This window comes from Salvelinus namaycush, chromosome 13 (genome assembly GCF_016432855.1).
Source record: "Salvelinus namaycush isolate Seneca chromosome 13, SaNama_1.0, whole genome shotgun sequence".
Classification (NCBI taxonomy): domain Eukaryota; kingdom Metazoa; phylum Chordata; class Actinopteri; order Salmoniformes; family Salmonidae; genus Salvelinus; species Salvelinus namaycush.
In genome coordinates, this window is record NC_052319.1 from 9844965 (window position 1) to 9872355 (window position 27391).

General features: G+C 43.7%; 1 protein-coding gene across 1 annotated transcript in view; it reads right to left on the reverse strand.

Annotated features, from left to right (window-relative positions):
• Positions 1-27391, reverse strand: part of kalrna (kalirin RhoGEF kinase a) — a 162042-nt gene that overhangs the window by 47019 nt on the left and 87632 nt on the right. Inside the window, exons 27-33 of the mRNA XM_039006231.1 lie at positions 20463-20552; positions 19995-20087; positions 19073-19184; positions 18443-18633; positions 16292-16393; positions 15681-15823; positions 15140-15242 (exon numbers count right to left, since the gene is read on the reverse strand). Of these exons, the coding sequence (XP_038862159.1) occupies positions 15140-15242; positions 15681-15823; positions 16292-16393; positions 18443-18633; positions 19073-19184; positions 19995-20087; positions 20463-20552 (834 nt within the window). The remainder of the gene's footprint in view (positions 1-15139; positions 15243-15680; positions 15824-16291; positions 16394-18442; positions 18634-19072; positions 19185-19994; positions 20088-20462; positions 20553-27391) is intronic.

Consider the following 27391-nt stretch of genomic DNA (forward strand, 5'->3'; position numbering starts at 1 on the left):
GAAGTGTACAGCTCAGGTTCTAGGTTAAGCCATGTGGGGTTGTGAGACGTATTCAGATATTAGTTTAGTGGAGTGACATGCACACATCCATAAAAACACTTATCCCAGTTGCAGGATTACAGAGGATTATGTAGAACAATGAACAACAACAAAAAAAATGTTCAGACATCAGACCAGGGGACAAACTATCAGGGGATAAATGGATTAAAGACCACGACAGTGTCCCAAATGACACCCTATTCCCTTTTTAGTGTGCATGGCTCTGGTCAAAAGTAGTGCACTAATAGGGAATAGGGTGCCCACCCATGCCTTCCATGGAACAGAACATGGTTAAGGTCAGTGTAAGAGTGTGTCCTGGCATGAAATGCTATTGGATACAAGTGAAACAGGTGTGTACTTCTGACTGAAGAGGGTCAGACTCTTCTGCTTTTATCATTCATAGGCACCGGGGTCAGAGTTTTAATCACACCACAGTATATTACACGAGCACCAACTCCAATTAATACACCTCTATATAAATCAGTAGCACATTTAAAACATTGCTTCATATCAAAGACTGGTGTGTAGCCAGTTGTTAAATTGGTTAAAACTCAACATGCATCAAATATCTGTTCAACACAGTTGACCTAATCTCAGCAACCCAGAACCAAAATGTAATTTTAACGGCCTGTTCACGCGAGATTACAGGTGACCTTATAATTAACTCATTATCAGTATCAGAGATCAGATTAGTTTCTGGAGAGAGAAGAGTCATGTAGTAATATTTACACCCACTAAATGATTACACTGAAAGATTTTATTATTTGAGCATGGTGGTGAAGTGAGGTAATAAACGAACCATAGGCCTATAGATCATGGTCGTCTGGTGATTATATGTCTGCGTTCCAAATGGCACCCTATTCCCTACATAGGCCTAGTTCACTACTTTGACCAGGCCCCATAGGGCTTTGGTCAAACGTAGTGTACTATAATAGGGAATAGGGTGCCATTTGGGACGTAATCCTACGTATTATAACTCTACCTGAGGAAACGGTCGTAGCCTACACCAGTTTGATAAACGAGATGTCATAAATGACTGCAGTCTCCCAGTTGTGAGGATATCACTAGTCTCCTACGATTATGAATGTTCTCTGGCTGAGGAAAATACTCTCTGATTTCACAATTATTGTCTAGCTAGCAATCCATTTGAAGTCAGTAAATCTCCCACCTTGGGGAATGAAAAATAGTATCAACCCTCAGGCTGTCACTCCGAGTCCACTCAAAACCTCCTGATATGCTCCGAGGTTCTACTCTGGTCAACCTGACATGGACTGAGTCCCAAATGGCACTCCATTCCCTATTTAGGGTGCCATTTGGGACGCACTAGATTGCAGGAGAGTCCTTACATTCAGCACGCTGCACAGCCAGATGGGAGTGTGACAGGGTTCGAAGAGAGCAGGTACGAGCATATATTCAGTTACAACTTGAGTAGCAGTCTAAGAGGAAGTGTAGTCAAACCTATGTGTATTTGCGGCTATAAGAACTCCTGAATTAGGGTTGCAAAATTCCCGGTCCATTTCACAATATTCCCAAGTTTTCCAGAAATCCTGGTTGGAAGATTCCCGGAATCATTAGGGAATTAGCTGGAAATCTGGTTATAAGCAGGAAATCAACCAAGAGTTCTGTTTACATTACCGGACGTTTGCAACCCTAGCCTGAAATAACCCAGCAAGTAGTTAATACGGCCACAGAGAGAACAAACAAAGTCCAATGTAGTACAGATCAAGGACACAAACCTGAGTTATCTCTCGGTTGTCTACTATGGGGGTTCGAAACAGAGGGGATTCTAATCACACCACTTCTTTGACTCCTTCAATAACAAAACATATTTGACCAGCAACCAAACCCAGTTGGAGGGAAGTGTTTCAGGTCATCTTGAACGGAGATCAACTCCAATCTCTTACTGGGAACAGGAACACTCTACAAATCATCCACTCCCCCAGAGAGCTGTTTATAATAAGAGCACTCCCTCTCCATAGCCATGTCCCAGATGGTGCCCTATTTCCTATACAGTGCACTGCTTTTGACCAGAGCCCTATGGGCCCAGGTCAAAAGCAGGGAACAGGGTGCCATTTGGGATGCAGCCTTCTCTATGATCATGTTCAAGGTTTTAAAAAGAGGCTGACTGAAGCAGCTCCAATCTAGCTTCAACAGAACAAAGTGAGGCTCATGTTCTGAGTAAGAACACACTTCTGTGTGAGGGAGGATCCTCACACAGGTCAGACCCATCCTAATGGAAACCATGATCCAGCCTCCCCCACTCCTCTAGACCACCCATAGCTTTCTGTCAGCATCATCTGGCAGTTCCTCACTCCCTACATTGTTTCCCCCCTATTCTAAAGTTTGACCCCTGATCCTCAGTGGTGCTTCATTAAAGAGCTCACTATGATAGGAGGCACTGTAAGACGAATTTGACTACATGGGCATGGTAAACACAGATTGTTTCAGGGGCAGAACTCTTAGGACTAAATCTTGTGGGCAATTCTCTTAAAATACCCACACAGGGTCAGTTTCCCCTGACAGAGTTCAATGATAAATACACTACCGTTCAAAAGTTTGGGGTCACTTGGAAATGTCCTTGTTTTTGAAAGAAAAGCAATTTTTTTGTCCATTAAAATAACATAAAATTGATTAGAAATAGTGTAGACATTTTTAATGTTGTAAATGACTATTGTAGCTAGAAAACCCTTTTGCAATTATGTTAGCACAGCTGAAAACTGTTGTGCTGATTAAAGAAACAATTAAATTGGCATTCTTTAGACTAGTTTATTATCTGGAGCATTGGCATTTGTGGGTTCGATTACAGGCTCAAAATGGCCAGAAACAAAGACCTTTCTTCTGAAACTAATCAGTCTATTCTTGTTCTGAGAAATGAAGGCTATTCCATGCGAGAAATAGACCAAAAAATTGAAGATCTTGTACAATGCTGTGTACTACACCTTTCACAGAACAGTTCAAACTGTCTCTAACCAGAATAGAAAGAGTGGAAGGCCCCGGTGCACAACTGAGCAAGAGGACAAGTACATCAGTGTCTAGTTTGAGAAACAGACGCCTCACAAGTCCTCAACTGGCAGCTTCATTAAATAGTACCCGCAAAACACCCTGTGGAGAGCCTTGCTGTTGAGGGCGGTGCAGTTACCGTACCAGGCTGTGATACAGGCTGACAGGATGCTCTCGATTGTGCATCTGTAAAAGTTTGTCAGGGTTTTGGGTGACAAGCCAAATTTCTTCAGCCTCCTGAGGTTGAAGAGGCGTGTGGGTGGACCATTTCGTGCATGGCCCCGTAGTCATGGGTGAACAGGGAGTACAGGAGGGGGCTGAGCACGCACCCTTGTGGGTCCCCAGTGTTGAGGATCAGCGGGGTGGAGTGGTTGTTTCCTACCTTCACCACCTGGGGGGCGGCCCGTCAGAAAGTCCAGGACTCAATTGCACAGGAATGGGTTGAGACCCAGGGCCTCCAGCTTGATGATGAGCTTGGAGGGTACTATGGTGTGCTGAGCTGAGCTGTAGTCAATGATCAGCATTCTTACATAGGTATTCCTTTTGTCCAGGTGGGATAGGGCAGTGTGCAGTGTGATGGCGATTGCGTCGTCTGTGGACCTGTTGGGGCGGTACGCAAACTGAAGTGTGTCTAGGGTGTCAGGTAGGGTGGAGGTGATATGGCGGCAATACAGATTTTTACTTATGCAGGAAAATAAAGGTAATGCATGCGATATCAGAAATTGTGTAATGTGATTATTTTCAAGCTACAATATTGTCATATAATTATAAGGATCAGCTTCCCTGCCCCCAATCCTAACTTTAACCATTAGTGGGGAAAATACAAAACTGACCCAAGATCAGTGTCAACAGGCAGGGAACACAACATGTGAATAGTGCCGAGAAGATACCCCCATCACGTATTACAGAGACAGAGCAGAGCTGACCCAGTCCTCAACATGGGAACTTTAGCTTTCCCTCTGCACAAAGTTGGGACCTGTGGTTGGTGCCATATAACAATGCCATTGTCGATAAAGAGCTTTTCAGAAGGATCCTTATTCCATCCTCCTACCAAAATCAAAACAACCTCCATGTGTTCCAAAGCCAACAGAACATCTGTGAACTCACAAAGGGGTGTGTCTTACAGTGAAACTGTACTCCAAGGACTTTATTGTACAAAAACAAACAGCCCACAGAAGAATCCCTCATTAGTATAGTGATAAATACTTGTTACTACATCCAATAACTGTTTTGTGGTGGGCTCCTGGAAACAACCTTGTATGATCAGTTCATTTTAGACTGACTTGCAGAACAGATGATCTCCACGTGATTAACTCTGTCCAACGAGTGGAATAACAGCTGGCAGTAACTTAATTATCATGAAATATGATTGGTACTGGAAGGTTAAGGGAGAGCAAAAGTAGTGCACTATTACAGGGAATTAGGGTGCCATTTGGGATGGGCCTAAGGAGTATGGTTGAAGCATTATATTCAAACACCACCTGAGAGTACCCGACAAACAAATGAAAAGGCCCATGCAGTAAAATGTATCCCAAACAGGACACACTGTACCTCCTATGCTTGACATGGCAAAGAACACCAACTTTTGTTTGAGAGATTACCCAATTTGGAAAACCCCAAAACATTAGGACCGGAGTCAAATCATAAATACAGGACCCTTCCCATGTTAGCGCCACCTCAAGTAATGACAGTAGTTGCAACTTGCTTAAATAACACAGCGAGGAGAACATTTGGCTCCTGCGTGTTGTGATGCAGAACGAGAGACACAGAGAGAGAGAGAGAGAGCAAGAAGGGGAGAGAGAAAGAGAGTGAGAGAAAGAGTGCGAGAGCAAGAAAGACCAAGAGAACACAGTCTGGGTTTAAATAGCAGTTAGTTTCCAGTGTGGCTGTCGGAGCCGTGCCGTCTAAGGGGAACAGGAAATGGTAGTGTCTGAGTTTCCAGGGCTTGGGGGAACCTGTCCAAGCAGACTGTTTCATCATCATAGGGCTTTTATATAGAAAATAGCTGCTATTTCAGTCACTTCGAGGGGTTTGGGTAAAGACAGAGGAGAAACAGAGGCAAATAACCCACCAAATGATTACCAACAACGCTTGTGACATGCCTTTTTCCAGCTGTTGATTAGTTGAATGAATCATCAACACTTTCCAAGTCAGGCTGTGGTAATCAACTACTGTGTCTGTGAAATCCAGCAATCTTGTTAATCAAAAGGTCATTGCACGCCAAGCAACAGCTCTACAATATGGTAAGATTCAGTGCAAGCATTCCCAATTAATAAATCATAACAATACTCAACATCTCCAACAGTTGGATAATGAAAGTACTAAAAGTTAACTAAATCAGGGTCCTCTGAATGCAATGGCTGTTCCAAACACCAACCTCGGCCCTGGTCAAAAGTAGTGCACTAACTAAACTCAGCAAAAAAAGAAACGTCCTCTCACTGTCAACTGCGTTTATTTTCAGCAAACTTAACATGTGTAAATATTTGTATGAACATACCAAGGTTCAACAACTGAGACATAAACTGAACAAGTTCCACAGACATGTGGCTAACAGAAATTGAATAATGTGTCCCCGAACAAAGGGGGGTCAAAAGTAAGTCAGTATCTGTTGTGGCCACCAGCTGCATTAAGTACTGCAGTGCATCTCCTCCTCATGGACTGCACCAGATTTTCCAGTTCCTTCTGTGAGATATTACCCCACTCTTCCACCAAGGCTCCTGCAAGTTCCCAGACATTTCTGGGGGGAATGGCCCTAGCCCTCACCCTCCGATCCAACAGGCCCCAGACGTGCTCAATAGGATTGAGACCGTGCTCTTCGCTGGCCACGACAGAACACTGACATTCCTGTCTTGCAGGAAATCACGCATAGAATGGCTGGTGGCATTGTCATGCTGGAGGGTCATGTCAGGATGAGCCTGCAGGAAGGGTACCACATGAGGGAAGAGGATGTCTTCCCTGTAACGTACAGAGTTGAGATTGCTTGCAATGACAACAAGCTCAGTCCGATGACGCAATGACACATCGCCGCAGACCATGACGGACTCTCCACCTCCAAATCGATCCCGCTCCAGAGTACAGGCCTCAGTGTAACGCTCATTCCTTCGACGATAAACGCAAATCTGACCATCACCCCTGGTGAGACAAAACCGTGACTCGTCAGTGAAGAGCACTTTTTGCCAGTCCTGTCTGGTCCAGCGACGGTGGGTTTGTGCTCATAGGTAACGTTGTTGCCGGTGATGTCTGGTGAGGACCTGCCTTACAACAGGCCTACAAGCCCTCAGTTCAGCCTCTCTCAGCCTGTTGCGGACAGTCTGAGCACTGATGGAGGGATTGTGCGTTCCTGGTGTAACTCGGGCAGTTGTTGTTGCCATCCTATACCTGTCGCGCAGGTGTGATGTTCGGATGTACCGATCCTATGCAGGTGTTGTTACACGTGGTCTGCCCCTGCAAGGACGATCAGCTGTCCTGTCTCCCTGTAGCGCTGTTTTAGGCGTCTCACAGTACGGACATTGCAATTTATTGCCCTGGCCACACCTCCAGTCCTCATGCCTCCTTGCAGCATTTTTTAAATGTATTTTTATTTCACCTTTATTTAACCAGGTAGGCTAATTGAGAACAAGTTCTCATTTGCAACTGCGACCTGGCCAAGATAAAGCATAGCAATTCGACACATACAACAACACAGAGTTACACATGGAATAAACAAAACGTTTAAGCAAACAAAAGCGTTTAAGAGCAGTTGGAGGCCACGGAAGGAGAGTTGTATGGCATTGAAGCTCGTCTGGAGGTTAGTTAACACAGTGTCCAAAGAGGGGCCAGAAGTATACAGAATGGTGTCGTCTGCGTAGAGGTGTATCAGAGAATCACCAGCAGCAAGAGCAACATCATTGATGTATACAGAGAAGAGAGTCGGCCCGAGGATTGAACCCTGAGGCACCCCCATAGAGACTGCCAGAGGTCCGGACAACAGGCCATCCGATTTGACACACTGAACTCTATCAGAGAAGTAGTTGAATTGTTTCAATGAGCACTTTGTATCATCTGGTAGGCTGTTTGATTCAGTGCCCTCTGTCTCTGTACAACCCTGTGTGGATGAACCAGTGTCCTCTGTCTCTGTACAACCCTGTGTGGATGAACCAGTGAGAGCTGGTCAAACTTTTAGCTTTCTGCCATTCTCAGTGCAGGTGGTACATAAAGCCCTGAAATCCTTAGATCAAAGAAAGCCTGCAGGTCCTGATGTTTTGGATCCCTGCTTTTTAAATCTGGCAGCTGATTTCATAGCTGAACCACTTACATATCTGTTCAATCTAACCCTGGAATGTAATGAAATTCCAAAGATCTGGAAATCAGCATTTGTCCTACCACTTTTAAAAGGGGGAGATCCAACTCTTTTAAATAATTATAGGCCAATCTCAAAGCTGTCACCCCTGGTGAAAATACTTGAAACCCTTGTAAGTGAACAGCTAAAAGAGTTTTTATTTACTAACTCTATTTTATCAATGTACCAATCGTGCTTCAGGAAGAAGCATAGCACAATTACAGCAGCCATGAAGGTTTTAAATGATATCACTGAACCCCTTGACAAAAAACAGCACTGTGTCTCACTTTTTATTGATCTCTCTAAGGCTTTTGATACAGTTGATCATGCTATACTGAGGCAGAGATTGTTGAGTGTAGGTCTTTCGGAGCATGCAGTTGCATGGTTTGCTAACTATCTGTCTGATAGAACTCAGTGCACTCAATTTGATGGGCTTATGTCTGTTAAATTGTCTGTCCTGAATGGTGTGCCCCAGGGCTCTGTACTTGGTCCTCTCTTATTCACTATTTATATAAATGATTTAGACAGAAATGTCCAAAATGCACAACTTCATTTTTATGCTGATGATACTGTTATTTACTGTTGTGCCTCATCTCTTACAAAAGCTTTCCAGAACTTGCAAACTGCTTTTTATACTGTTCAACATACCTTGTGTCAATTGAAGCTTATCCTCAATACTGACAAAACTAAACTAATGGTGTTTTCTAATGCAAGAAATAGACCTCTGAACCTTTCACCTGTTACTACCTGTCAGGGCAAGGAGATTGAGGTTGTAACCTCATACAAATATCTTGGAATTCTAATTGATGACGGCCTCTCTTTTAAATTGCATATTCAACAACTTACAAAAAAATTGAAGCTGAAATTGGGATTTTATTTTAGGAATAAGGCCTGTTTTTCTTTTGAAGCCAGAAGGAGGCTAGTATCAGCTACATTTATGCCTTTACTAGACTATGGGGATATTTTATATATGAATGCTTCCGCTCAGTGTTTGAGATCAATTGACACTCTTTACCATGGCACTTTGAGATTTATTTTAAACTGCAAAACCCTTACGCACCACTGCACTTTGTATACCAGGGTTGGCTGGCCTTCTCTAGTCACTCGTAGGCTCAGTCACTGGTATACTTTTATTTACAAAGCCATTTTGGGTTTACTACCTGGGTAGTGGTGGGTACTCTCTTCGTTCACTGGACTTTATCCTGCTAACTGTTCCAAATGTCCGAACTGAATTTGGTAAAAGGTCTTTTATGTACTCTGCGCCATCGTCTTGGAACACCTTACAAAATAATTTTAAACTGGAAGAACTTGTCCCGATTGGTGTTTTTAAATCACTGATGAAGGATTTTGAGGCTGATTCCCTGACCTGTCAATGTTTTTAATTTGCTGTTTTTGATATTGTTATACTCTTGTGAATTCATGAATGGTTTTTACTAGATTACTTGTAGTTTTTCATGTTGTCTGTCTGTAATTTTTTGTAATGACTTGGTGCTGCCTATCTTGGCCAGGACGCTCTTGAAAAAGAGATTTTAAATCTCAATGAGCCCTTCCTGGTTAAATAAAGGTTAAATAAAATAAATTTAAAAAAAGTTGGTAAACCAGGCGAGGCAATCATTTGAGAAACCAAGGCTGTCGAGTCTGCTAACTAGAATGTGGTGATTGACAGAGTCGAAAGCCTTGGCCAGGTCGATGAATACGGCTGCACAGTAATGTCTCTTATCGATGGCGGTTATGATGTCGTTTAGGACCTTGAGCGTGGCTGAGGTGCACCCATGACCAGCTCTGGAACCAGATTGCATAGCGGAGAAGGTACGGTGGGATTCAAAATGGTTGGTAATCTGTTTGTTAACTTGGCTTTCGAAGACCTTAGAAAGACAGGGTAGGATAGATATGTCTGTAGCAGTTAGGGTCTAGAGTGTCTCCCCCTTTGAAGAGGGGGATGACCGCTGCAGCTTTCCAATCTTTGGGAATCTCAGACGATACGAAAGAGAGGTTGAACAGGCTAGTAATAGGGGTGCCTAAGCATGCCTAAGGCACGTTCACGCAGATTAGCAGGGACCCTGGGCATCTTTCTTTTGGTGTTTTTCAGAGTCAGTAGAAAGGCCTTTTTAGTGTCCTAAGTTTTCATAACTGTGACCTTAATTGCCTACCGTCTGTAAGCTGTTAGAGTCTTAACGACCGTTCCACAGGTGCATGTTCATTAATTGTTTATGGTTCATTGAACAAGCATGGGAAAAAAGTGTTTAAACCCTTTACAATGAAGATCTGTGAAGTTATTTGGATTTTTACGAATTATATCTGAACGACAGGGTCCTGAAAAAAGGGACGTTTGTTTTTTTGCTGAGTTTAGATAATAGGGTGGGTTTTGGAGCACAGTATATGTATAACCCTGCTTTTGAGAGCCGAGTAGACAGCTTTGACCCCCCACAGAAAATAAAGAGCATGTTTTAGAGGTCTCTTTACATCAGATAGCTGCAAAAGATTAAACATGGGGCCCTGGATTAAAGTAGTGCACTATACTTGGAATAGTATGCCATTTGGGACATAGATTTAGAGGCTATACGGTAGAATGGAGCTGGCATGACATGTTGGGTCTAAGCTGCAGCAGATGTGACCGGAGCCGTCCATCTCATCTCGGCTGCGTCCCAAATGGCCCATACTCTGGTCAAAAGTACTGCACTATGTAGAGAATAGAGTACCACTTGGGACACAAGCCTTCATCTCATCTCCCCTCGACACCATCTGCAGGGTATTAGGTCACCTTCACCCGGGGGGAGACGGGGACCGTTGCTAAGAGATCTCCAGGTCAACCAGAGATGCGGCCATGCGAAAGGGTACAGGGTACACACGTTAAACAATGCTCAGGGTCATATTCATTAGTGCACACCGTCGCAAAGCGTTTTGCAATGGAACCCAAAAAACACGTTTTTAGTACTGGGCAAGTCCCTCCCTGTTTCTGTCTGTTTTCTTCCATTTTTGTTTATTTTTAATTTTTATTATGACTCATAAGAAAGTCTGGGAGTCCATTGAAGAACAAACGTAACACATAGGCCTATAAGTTATATATAATTGACAGACTGACTATATTCAAACTTAACTGAATTGGAACTAGGCTTATTACAGTAGACGATTACAGTAGACAGGGTATCCATGAGGGGGGAAAATATCAATGCCATATTATTTTGTACTCCTGTAGTACTCAGGATGTTTCGGAGACTAGTGTTGATCTCATTTTGAATATCAGCCGAGCGCTGCCTACAAAAAAAACGTTTCAGTCATAAAGACACACACCTGTTGCATAGTCATGTCAACAAAGCCTCACTCACTCTCCTACAGTCAGGCAATATAAAATGACTTACAGACCTGGGTTCAAATTGAAATCTTGATCGTTTCCTTTAGCCTGCCTAGAGAGCAGGCTTTACACCAGGGGCAGTCAACTCAATTCAATCGCGGGACGATTTTTGTTTCGAGCTGATGGTCGGGGGGCCGAAGCATAATTATAAGAAGGTGTACGAAGCAAATTGACCACAAATAAGCCCAAAAATAGATTGTATTAGAAAATAACACACTTCATACCTTGATTACATTAAAGACAGATTTCCTATATTAAAAGAAGTCTTGGTGATTTACAGTATTTTCTTTTTAGTAAAAACCACAATCCTCTCTGGTCTACATTGTTGGGACTTTTCTAAAATCGGTTCCACCACAAAAGGCCAGCTTAACCAAGCACAGATGCAGTATTTGAATTGATTTCAAATAGTATTTCAACCAAAGTCTGCGTATACACTCAGTTAAACTAGGTGCATAGCGTAGACAAGACATAAGCCACTATAGGGTTGATCTTTTGCAATCATGTCTTGAGCCAGAGCCATAAAGATCCTATAATTCAACACTATTTGATCAGTTTCTAGAACGAAAATCTTCCTGACCATGTTTTTTCTTTTTGTCACATTGCTAGGATGCCAAGATCCACTCCAGAGAGATGCAACTGGATCTTCAGAACGTCAATAAGTCAGTCAGTACCATCACATTGAGGCAGTTAACTTAATAGCCTGCTTCCTGTGTCGACTGGCCCAGCCAGCCCTCGCAGTTTAACCAGCAATCTGCTCTACTACTGGGACGTGGGGGAAGGAACTCCCTTTCAACACAGCAATGTGCTTCTGCTCCTTTAGCCATCTGACGCTAGCCACATGAACACATCTCGTGTGACTACAATACGACTCCCATGAATGATATTTCCTATGTGGTGACATACGGTATATTTATATATATATTTCTCTACTTTGGTGAATATGTGGAGGCTATATATACTGCCATGTACAGTTATGACTCTCACATGTGTGACTCAGACATTAGAATTACAATCTTAAAAAGTTGAAGATCAAGCAAAACATAAAATCAATAGATTTGGCCAAAACAGCACAGTAGACATCTGGCAGGACACATTTTAAAATGACAAATGACCCGTAGCCTATCCAAAACGCTCTCTAAATGTCAAAGAAGGTCTTTAAAATGTTCTGAGCTACTTTGGGAGAAAAGCTAGGGTCTGGTTACTTACGTGACTGCTCTCCTTGAAAAGTTTAAAGCTCATCCACTTTGGCATGGTGTCTCTTTGCTCTGCTCTCTCGGTCTGTGCTGCAGAGTTAAGCTCAGTTCAAGCTCTTTCCTTTGATTGGCTGAACCAGACAGGGAGACAGGCAGTGTTATTATGACCCTGTCGTCTCTACTACTCATAGAAAGCTTGTGGTTGTTGTCTTCACGGGTCCCAACCGGGTACGAAATTCTGTTGTTGACCCTCGACAGAAAGGCTTCTGTTTGATTGTCATTGGGTCTCGGGTCTATCAAATGTATATACCAGAGACCCGATGACAATCAAACAGGACCCAACCCAGACCAGAGGGTCAACGTTCGGGTCGGGTCCAGGTTAATCGGGTCCTACTTGGACCCATGAAGACCTCTAACACAGGCTTACTATGAGTAGTAGACACGACAGGTCATAATAACACACTACTGCATGTGTGCACCCAACCAAGGATCAGCATAGCCTATAGCATATTTATTTCATGCTAATAAAGGTGAATTTATCGTCTTATAGAAGGCCTAGCCAACATATAAAGACCCATTTGTTAAGCAGAAGAGCAACTTGGGGGGGCGTGGGGTAGCATGTGTGTGTTGTGGAGAGAGAAAGTGAGTGTCTGAGAGACAGAGGGAAGGTGTGGCATATATTCCTGCAGCACAGCTAAGCCCAAATTGAACCACAGTTGTCCTTCCTTGAGAGGAAACACACACACAGAAAGAGAGAGAGAGCGAGAGAGACAGAGAGAGAGAGAGAGAGAGACAGAGAGAGAGACAGAGATAACCCGCATCTCCCATCCGAGGAGCACGAGGCCCGTCTCGTGACTCGCGGATACAGCGGTGGCAATTGGAGAACAGCTTCATTATATGGTGAGCCGGGGATGAAGGAGGGGATAATAGATTTGATTTAGTCAACGTACAGTAATGAAGAGAGGCACAACCTTGGTTTAGGGAATGAGCCGACAACACATCCATGTGATGTGCAGCATGAGGGACAGAGGACAAACACACCCATGTGAACTCTGTCGTAAAAACACAGCAAAGTAGAAGCACACCACTGGAAATGCTTTCCTAGCTGCTTTCTTTGTAATTGTTAGCCATATATACACTGCACATGAGTTGGAGACAGACGGCAGCTAGACAAGCCCAGGAAACAGCCTAGGGTGTGCATCCCAAATGGCACCCTAGTCACTATACACTTTGACCAGGGCCCACAGGAAATAGGGTGTCATTTGAGATGCAGCCTAGCTGTTCCATCTCCATGCAGGGAGAAAAACAAATCCTCCCACAGTGACAGTCACAGCAGGGTGGTCGGGTGGGAGCAGAGATGTCGTGCCTGTCTGTGCGGAGTGGCTAACTGTCAGCTTGGACCAGACGACGACACTGGAAGGGCTTAGAAAGACCACAACAGCACCAGGAAGAGAGTCATTTCCAAGACAAAAACAGTCTGTGGAAAGACTGACATGGCTCGGCCTGAGAAAAAATACCAAGAGAGAGAAAAACCCTCCTGACAGTCAGTCAGTGACACTTGGAGGCTCAAATCAGACCGGGTTTGGTGTTAGGAACTTATTTTTTGGAAATTCTCTATCCAGCCTTCCCTTGGCTATTCATAACAGCATGCAACACTGGAATATAGCTTAAGGAAATTGCATTGAACTATAAGGGAGCTCCAGCACTGAGGAATGTCTTTCTGTTTAAAGCCTTCCAAAGAGCAACAAGACAACCCTCCCACCTTGAGAAGGAATTAAATAATATTATTTAGTTGCGACATCCTCCACCGAGAGAGAAAGCAACACACACACTCGGCTGTTCCATAAACTTCCCTCAAATCACACCTATTCATCACAAGCACAACGAGGATTTGTCTGTCACTCTGTTAGGGCAGCCGTTTCTAGAGCCCAGTCCATCTTTCTGCTGTGTGTGGCAGAGTGACATTTAGCGCAGGGGCAAAGTGTGGGCGTACTGTGTGAAAAGGTCACAGGGCATCACAATGGACTGGCCAGGCCACGCTCGCTCTCTCTGCATGCGTCCCAAATGGCACCCTATTCCCTATTTAGTCCATAGGGCTCTGGTTAAAAGGAGTGCACTATATAGGGAATAAGGTACCATTTGGGAGTTTGGGGATGCAGCTTCTCTCTCTCTCTTTCGTACACCACTCTCCACCCTCCAGAGCAGAGGGAAAATGGGACCCCAGGCCAAGACACCCAAGCCTGGCTGCTCTCCAAGACAACAGAAGCCTGGAGGGCCCAGCTGCAGTGGAGTTGAGCCCAGAGAGAGAGGGAGTGGGTCATAGGGAGGGAAATCTTCCAAAAGTTAAGACAACAACCAGCTTCACAACAACGGTTGAGTTCCTACCCAACTAGGTATTTAACATATCAGCTAAAAACATAATAGATAAAGCAATCTGACGCCCAACTGCACAGTCGATGACGTGGAACGCAACCACTGGTTGATTGACGCAATGCAATGTAGATGTGCAGGAACTCAACCATAATGTTCATCAGTCATGCTAACTACTGCCGGTAGCTAAATTTAACAACTAATTATCGTGGATGCTGTCACTACTGGCCTACATAGACAACTCAAGGTAAGAGGAATTTTACCCAAACATGTAAATTAGATGAACCCTCCCTTTAACTCACACACCTTTTTTTCAAGAGCAAATTAGGAATCAAATGTATCCTTACATTGATTTCAAACAGTCCTTCGTATGTTGCATGAGGGCACATGCCTGCACAAAGCCTGAACAGACGTTTCATAGTTTCACATGATTGTTGTTCCATCTAACCTACTGGGGAGCCTCAGCTCTAATGGCAGGTCACAGCCCCTGCTTGGAACATAAGAGAGGCCAGGGAAACCCCGATTGTCAATCAGCTGTCCATGGTGACCCACAGGGGGGGCGGAGCTATGAAGGAGCCAATCAATGTCAGCATAATTTAAAAAAAAGTACATATCAGATATTAAAGTCATTCATATTTCACACTTATTTGCTTGATATTGTGTATGGTAAATATTTAATATGTAGGACTTATTGCTGTAGGCCTACAGGGAATAAAGAAGATGTTTAGGGCTCATGTTCATAAAGAATCTCAGGATTGGAGTGCTGATCAGTTTTGCCTTTTAGATCATAATGAATAATATGGATATGGGGGACCTGATCCCAAATCAGTACTTATACTTGAGATGTTCCAGCAGATGTCCTCCTACCTTATCACTGTCCACAGTGTTCTGAGAAGTCCTAGAAGCGATGGAGATGGTGTCTGGCTGGCTGCTGCCGTCACCCTGGCTGTCTGCATCCTCACCAGCATCCCTGGATCCACACACACACACACACACACACACACACACACACACACACACACACACACACACACACACACACCAGTTAGAGGTGAAGTGTCTTATCTCTGTCTGTCTTGATGTTTCTTGAAGAGGATGTACAGTATCTTATCTTCAGCCATCCAGACCAAATGAAATAGAATGAGTCACACTGATCTGTGAAATGTATGAACAGAGATTAGATTCTAACAAATGTGGGCACTTTATAAATACGCCTACTGACAGTGTTGCTTACGTGGGTGCCTGCCATGGCCGAGTGATAAGGAGTAGGGCGAAGTTGCCCCTAGACACTGATCAGTACACCATTTTCCCCACTAATGGTTAAGGTTAGGATTGGGAGAGAGAAAGCTGATCCCAGATCTGTACCTAGGGGAAACGTCAACCTGGAGCGAGTGCTGGGCCTACTCACCTCTTGCTGTTGTTGCGTGGCTTGGCAGGGGTTTTGGGCATGTGGATGGGCTCCTTCAGCGCCCCCTTGAGGTGGATGATCCTCTCCTGGATCACCTCCCGGATGTTCTTGATCCACTCATGCTTTGCTTCAATACTGGACGCCTGGGGAGGAGAGTGAGACACATCACATTGATTGGTCTTTTTTTATCCTCTGGCCTCTGGCAAGAGAAGGTGTTGGCGTACAAAGGAGAAAAACTGCAATGTAACCATGAAGGCGTTGCTCTGTAAATGATGCTTTCTGCAAGGCATGGCCCTTACAGCCCCAGTCCTTAGGAAGGGTATATGTCACTTTTTTATGGCCCCTCAATTAGTGTGGGTATGGCATTGTGATAAATGACCTAAAGCTACCTTTCACCCTGTACTGAACCATCTTGAAGATCAGTAGAAGGCAGCTTTAAGGGACCTGCGCCCGTATTCACAAAGTGTCTCAGAGTAGGAGTGCTGATTAAGGATCAGGTCCCACCTGTCCATATATGATCATATTAATTATGATCGAAAAGGGAAAACTGATCCTGGATCAGCACTCCTACTCTGTAATGCTTTCGAGATCAGCAAGAAGCATTGACCTACCTTGAGGACAGTCTTGTTGTCAGATGAGGGGGTCCTTCCAGCCCACAGAGCAAACTTACAGGGGTCCCCTTCAATGTGCTCCGTCACGCCCAGCTCTGATGTCTGGATATGGAGAAGAACAAAATGTCAAGTCTTGAAACTGCTTTTTTATGACTTGGAACCTTCCAAATCATCATATGTTCAGTATATCATTGAATATCATAAAAACGATATACTATAACTATAACTATATATCATAAAAACTAATAGCAATGTTCCCTTTCTGAAAAGGAATTTAAGAGGTACATTAAGATACAGTCATAGTAAATCCCACCCAACTTTCCTCTATGTCCCTGTCACAGTAGGTTGGTGGCACCTTAATTGGGGAGGACGAGCTCGAGGTAATGGCTGGAGCGGATTTCCATGTGTTTGATGCCATTCCATTCGCTCTGTTCCAGCCATTATTATGAGCTGTCCTCCCCTCAGCAGCCTCCACTGGTCCCTTGGTCCTGGCTGGGTGTGTGTCCCAAATGACACCCTGTTCCCTATATAGTGCACTACTTTAGACCAGGGCCCATAGGGCTCTCACCATAAAGGCTATAGGGTGCCATTTGGAGCGCAACCTAGACACATCTCTTCAGCAGGTCCTATGATTGTAGGTCCTGTCTCTGCCTGGCCGGCTGCCCTCTCTCCACTGGGATTCTCTGCCTCTGACCCTATTAAGGGGGCTTACTAGTGCTCTTCCATGCCGTCCCTAGGAGGGGTGCGTCACGTCGTGCCAGGCTTTTTCCCCCCGCCATACTCGACATGAGTGGTTTGAGTCACTGAGATGATCTTCCTGTCCGGTTTTGCGCCCCCTCGGCCTCGTGCGGTGGAGGAGATCTCCGTGGGCTATACTCAGCCTTGTCTCAGGGTAGTAAGTTGGTGGTCTGTTGACATCCCTCTAGCGGTGTGGCGGATGCTCTTTGGAAAAGTGGGTGGGGTTATATCCTGCCTGGTAGGCCCTGTCCGGGGTTATCGTTGGACAGGACCCTCTCTCTCTCTCTGTCTCCCTCCCTCTCTCTATCTATCGCACCTGCTGTCTCAACCTCTGAATGCTTGGCTATGAAAAGCCAACTGACATTTACTCCTGAGGTGCTGACCTGTTGCACCCTCTACAACCACTGTGATTATTATCGTCTCTCTAGGTTTCTATGTTTTTAGGCTAGGTTTCTGTAACAAGCACTTTGTGACATCTGCTGATGCAAAAAGGGCTTTATAAACACATTGAATTTGATTTGATTTGGAACAGTTGTTATTGGACACGCACATATGCATATTCATAATTCATGCACAGTGAGAGGAAGCTTTAATTTCCGGACCACGCCATCTGCTCTTTCATGTATTCAACACCTGGCTCTTTTTATTCTCCCTCCCCAGCTTCCTCTAAAACACCCTGAATATACTGTAGCCTATTATACAAGCGGGCAATTAACACCCACCCACCCACACACACACACCAAAGTCCAGTCCTGCTTACACATAATGTACATTTTAGTCATTTAGCAGACACTCAATTGAGAGACATTTTTTTTTCAAATAAGAAGGATAAAATATCGATATAAAATGAGCATTGTACGAATCGTAGCACTACAATAGCACAAATACTCTTGCACCCATCCAACGCGCGCGCACGAGCGTGCACACACACAATGGGGGCTTTACACATCTCAGCCAGCAAGCCAAGGCTGGATGCAGATCAAAGGGAATTGGATGGCTAAGCTCTCGGCCCACAGTGTGGGGAAAACATCTCCACTGGCTAAAAGCACCTGCCCTTCCGATCCAACTCCCCATGAGTCTCCGGGACACATGCAAGGCATCACATCGTTCCAGTATTATTAGGTTCACAGCTTGGCCAGCTGGATGATACATTATCTATATGAAAACATCAGTGCTATCTTGAGCGGAATTCCCTTGAAAAGCTGGAACTCCAAACGACTAGATGACCAGTCTCATTCCACAGATGTGTCAAGTCAAATGCAGATGCATTCCTTTCAAATTGACCTCAGACTTGAACTTTAACTGTAGAGCTGGTAGGGAGGAGGGGAGGGGAGAGGAGAGAAGAGGCGAAGAGAGAACAGAAGAGAAGTTGAAAAAAAGAGGCTAGAAAACGAGTCCAGTCCTAAGTCCTACCAGCAGTTTGCTCTTGAAGGCGTATTTGGTGCGTCCAGCTGAGTCCTTGATCTCCTTGCTGAACACCAGGGAGATCTCGAACAGGAAGAGATGACGGTCCCGGCCCTTCCGGATCAGAGACTTGGGATCCCACACCTGGAACGTGTCCTGGATGAACAGCTCTCCCTGCACATCCAGATTCTCATCGAAACCTGCCGGAGATCACATGGCTCTTTAAATACAGCAATGCAGTACAGACAGTAGAGTTGGGGTCAATTTGAATTGAATTAATTTGAATTATTATGATTTCATTTTTATTCAATTAATTGCTTCTCCTTTTCAATTGATTGAGAAATCATTGAAAATCGATGCCATTTTATTTTGCGATTATTGAATTACTAATGTCAGTTTACTTCCTGAATTGTCAGACTTCAATTCCAATTACCCCAACTCTGACAGAGAGACAACCTTACAGCTTTACACTTGTCTACTAGATAGTGTCATTCCATGCTGTGCAGGTCTTACTGCATATTTCCCCACTGTCCCTTAAAGGGATAAGGTTAGTTAGTTTACTTCCACATGAAGTGATGGAACACCCTAGCTAAGGAATTTAGAGAGACGTTTTTAACACAGGCCTCCCTCCTGCTGTACCTTCCAGCATGGCGACGTGCATGGCGTCGTTGGCCCTCTTGGGGACACTAAGCATAACCTCCAGGCCATCCTTAATCTCCCCCTTCCCCTCCTCACAGCAGGTCAGCAGCTCCTGAAACATGGCATTTGGACAATTTTCATCCGTTCCAGTGCGTTGATTGGGTCGCTAAGTTTACAGTTCCTGGCATGCATGTTAAACACAGAACAACAATTTTCCCAGCTGGTTATTTTTTTAATTATAAAATAAGAGGGCTAAGAACAGTAATTTTGAGAAGACATGTCTGGAAATTGTTTCTCTCAAAAAGATATGGATCAAAATGATTGACACTCCTGTTTTCAATACTCTAGCACCCTCCCCTGCTAGGGTAATGACACTGAGACTTTTTCTAAAATGTTTTATGAGATTGGAGAACACGTCGGGAGGGATCTTAGACCATTCCTGCATACAGAATCTTTCCAGATCCTTGATATCCTTCGTCTGCACTTATGAACTGCCCTTTTCAATTCAAACCACAGGTTTTAAACGGTGTTCATGTCCAGAGACTGAGATGGCCATTGCAAAATGTTGATTTTGTGGTCAATTAACCATTTCTTTGTGGATTTTGATGTCTGCTTGGGGTTATTGTCTTGCTGGAAGATCCACTTGCGGCCAAGTTTCAGCTTCCTGGCAGAGGCAACCAAGTTGTTGGCTAAAATGTCCTGGAACTGGGTAAAGTTGATGATGCCGTTGACCTTAACAAGGGCCCCAGGACCAGTGGAAGCAAAATAGACGCATAATATCAATGATCTACCACCATATTTTACAGTAGGTATGGGGTTATTTGCACCCTTCTTTCAACGCAAAATCCACCACTGGTGTGCGTGGCCAAAGAGCTTTATTTTCATTTGGGACGCAGACCTTCTCTCCCATCATGTTCCCTACCTTGAGGAGAAGCTGGTACTTAGTGATCCTCTGCACTGGCTTGATAAGGTACGAGGAGATGGAGTTGGCCAATCCGTGTCGCTGCTGGATTTCCTGCACACAGAATTTACGACATCATGATGACTGAAACATATTGACGTTGACATTGATATACTTTAATGTGTTCATAGCCTATAATCATGTGTTCATAGCCTATAATCATGTGTTCCTCCCAAGTGGCACACTATTCCCTATGACTATATAGTGCACTACTTTCGACTGGAACCCTATGGCCACCGTTCATAAGTAGTGCACTGTAAAATAAAGAGGGTGCCATTTGGAACGGAAGCCATAAGACTGCGCACTGTAATGCAAAGAGACAAATGGCAGTAAGTAAGCAGAAAAAAGATGACTCCTGTTTAGCGTTGGAATAAATGGCTCATTGGCACCACCTACAGGTAGAAGAGGACAGACAACTCATTCACTTACATCGAAGAAGCTTCCAGCATGCTCCAAGATGAGTTGGCTGGAATCCGGTTTGTTTTTACAGTAATTGACGTACATGTGGAATTTATCAGCCTGAAAAACAGTATGGGAAAATCCTGTCAAATTCAAATGACTAAGCATCTATGTTCTTACATGCATATGGGTCTTTCTATAAACTAGAGTACCTGTGAGCATTTCTTGTAGTGGACAAATGTTTGAAGCTATTACAAGGTCATTAATAATAATTTGCTTTTTTTATGTGAATACATTAAGACATAAAGGGGCAACATAGACACATTCAATATAATTCATTAGTTGAATCAAAACCTGTTTAAACCCTTTCTCATGCTTGGAGTCTTCACAGATTAGCCAGAAATCGTGTGATATAAAACACTACCTTTCTTTCCTTACATTTATGATACTGTTGTTTGTCTTTTAACATTTAACAATTGAAGCATTTAACAGTTGGATTACACATTGAACTTGATGCTGTCATATTGCTCTTGGCCACTATTCTGTATGACAATCTCGAAAGTGCACTGTAACCTTGTAACATCTCCCTATGTTATGGTGTGATAACACATATCCAAAATATTGTATGTGATTGCAAAATCGAATGCTTCCAACAGAGTGTGACTTTACCATCATTAATTAAACGGTATGGGGTTCTTCAATAATTAATGCATATTGTTGTTTGAGGCGCAATTCATGTCCAGCTGCACTGTAAGACGTTTCTGTAATTTCAACAGCAAAACACTGTAGAATGCACAGTAAAATACTGTAGATTGCTGTAGATTGCACTGCATTATGGGTAAAATGCAAAACAACTGTTTAAAAAATATATAATTATTTAACCTTTATTTAACTAGGCAAGTCAGTTAAGAACAAATTCTTATTTACAATGACAGCCTACCCCGGCCAAACCCTAACCCGGACGACGCTGAGCCAATTGTGCGCTGCCTTATGGGACTCCCAATCACGGCTGGTTGGAATCGAACCAGGGTCTGTGGTGACTAGTACTGAGATGCAGTGCCTTGGACCGCTGTGCCACTCGGGAGCCCCCCTTTTATTAACTGTAATTGGAAGCCTCCTGTAAAAATGACTCTTACTGTATTTCTTTACAGTATAGTATACAGTATTATGCCTACTGTAGATTCAAATGATCAGTTTCACTTTCAGGCGCCAACCTTATGCTGCTGGGGCAGACACATGAAGCTCAGACTATTTTAGTAAGTATCTTCTGAAGCAGCTGTGAAGTGAAATAATATTTTCAGCAGCTGCTGGGTAGGTACCTTGACTTGTTTATAAGTATCTTTACTGCTAGCCAGCATTGAATTACTGCATGTTTTCTTAGCTAACCTAGCTGGCTACTGTAGCTAGCTGGCTAACATTAGCTAGAAAAACATCACCCAGATAATAATTGACAAGTGTGTTTTCACCATTACTACAAATAAATGGCTTGTCTCTAGCAGTTCAGAATATATGACCCATATATTACAAGCACAACGGTTTTCTTTTCTGGATTCACGGGCCGCATTGTGAGCCGTACTCGCCAGCCACTAAAGCCGATGACTAGTGCACCGGTGAAATACCGAGCTGACTGCGACCTAAGGTGCAGTGGGCAGCTGTAGCCTATCACAGTGTCACTGGTGGAAACTAGTAACGTGGCCAATTTATTTTCCCTCTAAGGATTATATGTCAAGTAGGATGTCAGCCTACACAAGAAATAACTAATATTGGTAGCCATCTAGATGTCACTGTGATATAGTCTACTAGTCAATGGGGAGCAGTGGAGGCTGCTGAGGGGAGGAAGGCTACTAATAATGACTGGAATAGAGTAATTGGAATGGTATCAAAAACATGCTTTTCATGAGTTTGATACCATTCCATTTACTCCATTCCAGCCATTATTATGAGCCGTCCTCCCCTCAGCAGCCTCCACTAATGGGGAGAGCATGAACGGCAAAAAACACCGGGACACAGTGTCCTCCTCAACCCTGTGTGATCGGGACACAGTGTCCTCCTCAACCCTGTGTGATCGGGACACCGTGTCCTCCTCAACCCTGTGTGATCGGTTCTCTCAGCTCTCAGCTGTGCACATGTCATTGTTTTTCAGGCCAGGAGGTTCCATATACCTTCTCCCCGCTAACCATTTGTTTAATTTAAACAACATTGTTCCATATATTGTTACAGTATCAGTAAACCTGTTCACTTTTTCATTAGTATGCATACATTTGGTGGCACAGAAAGTGTGATCAAATAATCTGCGGAATTGTGTGGGCTTTAGCAATGTTGTATTAGTTAGCTAGGCTTTGACCTAGGTGTATCTAGCGGTCTTATTTGTATTTGTGCAATGCCTCAACTGATTTCATAAACTATATTGGATATATGCTGCAGGTTTGAATCAACCCAAGATGATGAACCCTGAAGATGGGACAAAGTGCATGACAAGGTGGCCCAGAGGAAGCCACACATTGCCCCATTCTTCCAAAAGCTCACTTCTAGTGAGCCAAGTACACACACCCACATACACACAACACCAGCGTAATATGCCCCTTGCCACCTGTCTTTTTATCCACAGAGTAACAGCCCTGGTGCTGTCTCTCTCATTCTATTCTTTATTTTTCTATGCTTGTCCTAATTAAGGGTGAGAAGAGCTAACAAATCAGAACTGAGGAGGATTGTCATGGAGCCCTTTGAGGACACCTGATGCTGAGCTGAATTCTACTTCCTGGATGCTCTCCTGCCCAACCTCCGGTAGTGTGTTTCACTGCCTCGGAACCCCCTTACCCCAAATAGAGTTGCCCCTGATCATAGATCTAGGATTGTGCCCAATCCATATTTTAACTCTATCTCCCCCTCTCGCTTTGTCTCTCTCTCCACCACACCCCAAACACACAGGTACTCAATATAGTTTTTAGATTAGTATTGTAATAATGCTCTTATTTGGTTGCATATGTGTTAACTGTTGTTACTTCTATTGACAGTTCTGTTGTTAACTTGTTGTTACCAATTTGAATAAATGTGTTTTATGTAAAAATGTATTGTTATTCTTACATTTAGATTTCAGGGAAAATGTCACTGTAAATTTACAGCATTATCCTGGCACCAGATTTTCCAGCTTAACACTGTAATTTTGCTTTACAGGAGAAATGCTGTAATATTTTTCACAGTACAATTTTCCTTACTGCAAAACATTACAGCATCCCTGTAAATTTGGTCTAAGACACTGCATCTCAGTGCAAGAGGCGTCACTGCAGTTCCTGGTTTGAATCCAAGCGGTATCACAACCGGCCGTGATTGGGAGGCCCATAGGGTGGCGCACAATTGGCCGGGGTAGGCCGTCATTGTAAATAAGAATTTGTTCTTAATCGACCTGCCTAGTTAAATAAAGGTTAAATAAATAAAATTACAGCAGGGATGCTGTAATATGTTTTTTTACAGTAAGGAAAATAGTACTGTGAAAAAGCTAAATCTCTGCTATTAAGCAAAATTACACTATTAAACTGGCAACTCTGGAAAGTTTTACAGTGTGTTTAGTTACAAGGGGACATTATCGCGCGACATCAGCCGATTCAGGAAAGGATTTTCTGAATGACAGTCAAGTGATAAAGTGCTAGCGTGATACCGCACGCGATTTAACAAAAACCAAAATGCGTGAAATAATGTTGATCTCGAGGCTTGACGGAACATATTTGTGTCTATGTTGTTACGGCATCGAAGATAATTAGATTATGTCGTGGACAACATTAAGTCAAGCTTCCCCTAAAATTACGTTCTGTGTACGTTAAAACGGTGCAATTGGGAAGGTGAAAACGGTTCGTTTTTTTCATTTTTGAATAGAAATGTGGAATGCCAGTTGCCATTTGTCAAGTACACAGTCAACGCTTCCTGTTCTTTCAAAGTAGGAGTTCACATTTCTAACGCCATTCTATGAATCTATTAATTAATTGATTAATAGCTGTCCATATGTGCCACAGTGCCAACATAAGGTGAGATTTCTTTCTGCATAAGATGTAGTGTTTATTGAATTATTAATGAACTGCTGTCACTGTAAATTGTTAGCTGACTGATATATCCTGGCTACCTAGCTAACCATTGGTCATCTTATTCAATGACGCCATAAAGCCAAAACAACAGTATCTATGGTGTCCAGCTTACACCTGTGCAAATCTGTGTGTCCAACAAGCAGGTGAGCATTTTTCATGAATCTTGTTCTGGAGGCAGCTCTGCAGAGTGGAAACTAGCTGGCACAGCCACAAAGTCATAAAATCTGATTTTAAACCGAACTTTAACCCTAACCTTAACCACTACTAACCTTAATGTCTAACCTTTAACTTAAATTATGAGGAAAAAGCACAATTATTTTCATGCATTTTTACAATATAGCCAATTTTGACTTTGCAGCTTATCTAAGGGGAAATTGCTCAGTTCTGCTTCCAGGACAAGACTCATGACAATAAACGTCAACCTCTGTCCAGCAATGGAGTGAAACATCCAGTCAATGCCTCAAGTGTCGTGCTGAAGGTCCACCACAAACGCAAAGGGTTGTGGGGTCCTGTCCAGAAACAACCCCTAGCTAGCCCCTACCCTTAGACACTAGTGGAGATCTGAGAGGATTGGACAGGTGTAAGCAATACCCCCAACATTACATCAAGCATATCAGAGGGTAAGGTGGAGCTCTCACCATGTCACCACCTGGCTCAAATAGCCGACCAATCAGCCTGTTACCAACACTTAGTAAACTTTTGGGAAAAATGGTATTTGACCAGATACAATGCTACATTACTGTAAACAAATTGACAACAGATTTTCAGGACATTCAACAAGCACGGTACATACACAAATGACTGATGATTGGCTGAGAGAAATTGATAATAAAAAGATTGTGGGAGCTGTTTTGTTAGACTTCAGTGCGGCTTTTGACATTATCGATCATAGCCTGCTGATGGAAAAACGTATGTGTTTTGGATTTACACCACTTGCTATATTGTGGATAAATTGTGGACCTGTCTAACAGAACACAGAGGGTCTTCTTTAATGGAAGCCTCTCCAACATAATCCAGGTAGAATCAGGAAATCCCCAGGGCAGCTGTCTAGGCCCCTTACTTTTTTCAATCTTTATGAATGACATACTACTGGCCTTGAGTAAAGCCAGTGTGTCTATGTATGCAGATGACTCAAAACTATACATGTCAGCTACTACATCAAAGTGAAATCACTGCAACACTTAACAAAGAACTGCAGTTCGTTTCAGAATGGGTGGAAAGGAATACCTTAGTCCTAAATATTTCAAAAACAAAAAGCATTGCATTTGGGACAAATCATTCACTAAAACCTAAACCTCAACTAAATCTCAAGTTGAGGTTTGGACCTTGGCCAGGGAGGTGACCAAGAACCTGATGGTCACTCTGACAGAGCTACAGAGTTCCTCTGTGGAGATGGGAGAACCTTCCAGAAGGCCAACCATCTCTGCCACTTTCCACCAATTAGGCCTTTATGGTAAAGTGGCCAGACGGAAGTCACTCCTCAGTAAAAGGCACATGACAGCCCGCTTGGAGTTGGCCTTCTGGAAGGCACCTAAAGGACTCTCAGACCATGAGAAACAAGATTCTCTGGCCTGATGAAACAAAGATTGAACTCTGGCCTGAATGCCAAGTGTCACGTCTGGAGGAAACCTGACACCATCCCTACAGTGAAGCATGGTGAAGCATCATGCTGCGGGGAAGTATTTCAGCGGTAGTGACTTGGAGACTAGTCAGGATCGAGGGAAAGATGAACGGAGCAAAAAGATCCTTGGAGAAAACCTGCTCCAGAGTGCTCAGGACCTCAGAGTGGGGCGAAGGTTCACCTTCCAACAGGACAATGACCCTAAGCACACAGCCAAGACAACGCAGGAGTGGCTTTGGGACAAGTCTCTGAATGTCCTTGAGTGGCCCAGCCAGAGCCTGGACTTGAACCCGATCGAAAATCTCTGGAGAGACCTGAAAATAGCTGTGCAGCGACTCTCCCCATCCAACCTGACAGAGCTTGAGAGGATCTGCAGAGAAGAATGGGAGAAACATCCCAAATACAGGTGTGCCTGTAGCATCATACTCAAGAAGACTCAAGGATGTAATGGATTCCAAAGGTGCTTCAACAAAGTACTGAGTAAATGGTCTGAATACTTATGTAAATGTTTACATTATTTTTTTTATCTCTTTTTCTCCCCAATTTCATGATATCCAATTGGTAGTTACAGTCTTGTCCAATCGCTGCAACTCCCGTACGGACTCAGGAGAGGCAAAGGTCAAGTGCATCCTCCGAAACACGACCCTGCCAAGCCGCAATGCTACTTGACCCGGAAGCCAGCGGCACCAATGTGTCGGAGGAAACACCATACAACTGGCGACCGAAGTCAGCGTGCATGCGCCCGGCCCGCCACAAGGAGTTGCTAGAGCCTCGATGGGACAAGGACATCCCGGCAACCCAAACCCTCTCCTAACCTGGACAACGCTGGGCCAATTGTGCGCCGCCTCATGGGTCTCCCAGTCACAGCCGGCTGAGACACAGCCTGGGGTCAAACCCGGGTCTGTAGTGACGCCTCAAGTACTGCGATGCAGTGCCTTAGACCACTGCGCCACTCGGGAGGCATGTAAATGTTTTCTGTTTTTGCTTTGTCTTTATGGGATATTGTGTGTAGATAAGGGAACAAAAACAATTGAATCCATTTTAAAATAAGGCTGTAACGTGGAAAAAGTCAAGGTGTCTGAATATTTCCCGAATGCACTGTATATATAACATTCTATTGGTTGCACACATTTTGTATAATCATTTAGTTTTGAATTGGTTGAAACATTTTGTGTATCAGTTCATAAACCACCTGCCATGGAATCGGTACATTGAAAATTACTTCTTTACTTATTTTAGGTTTAAGGAAGTGTGTAGGTCGC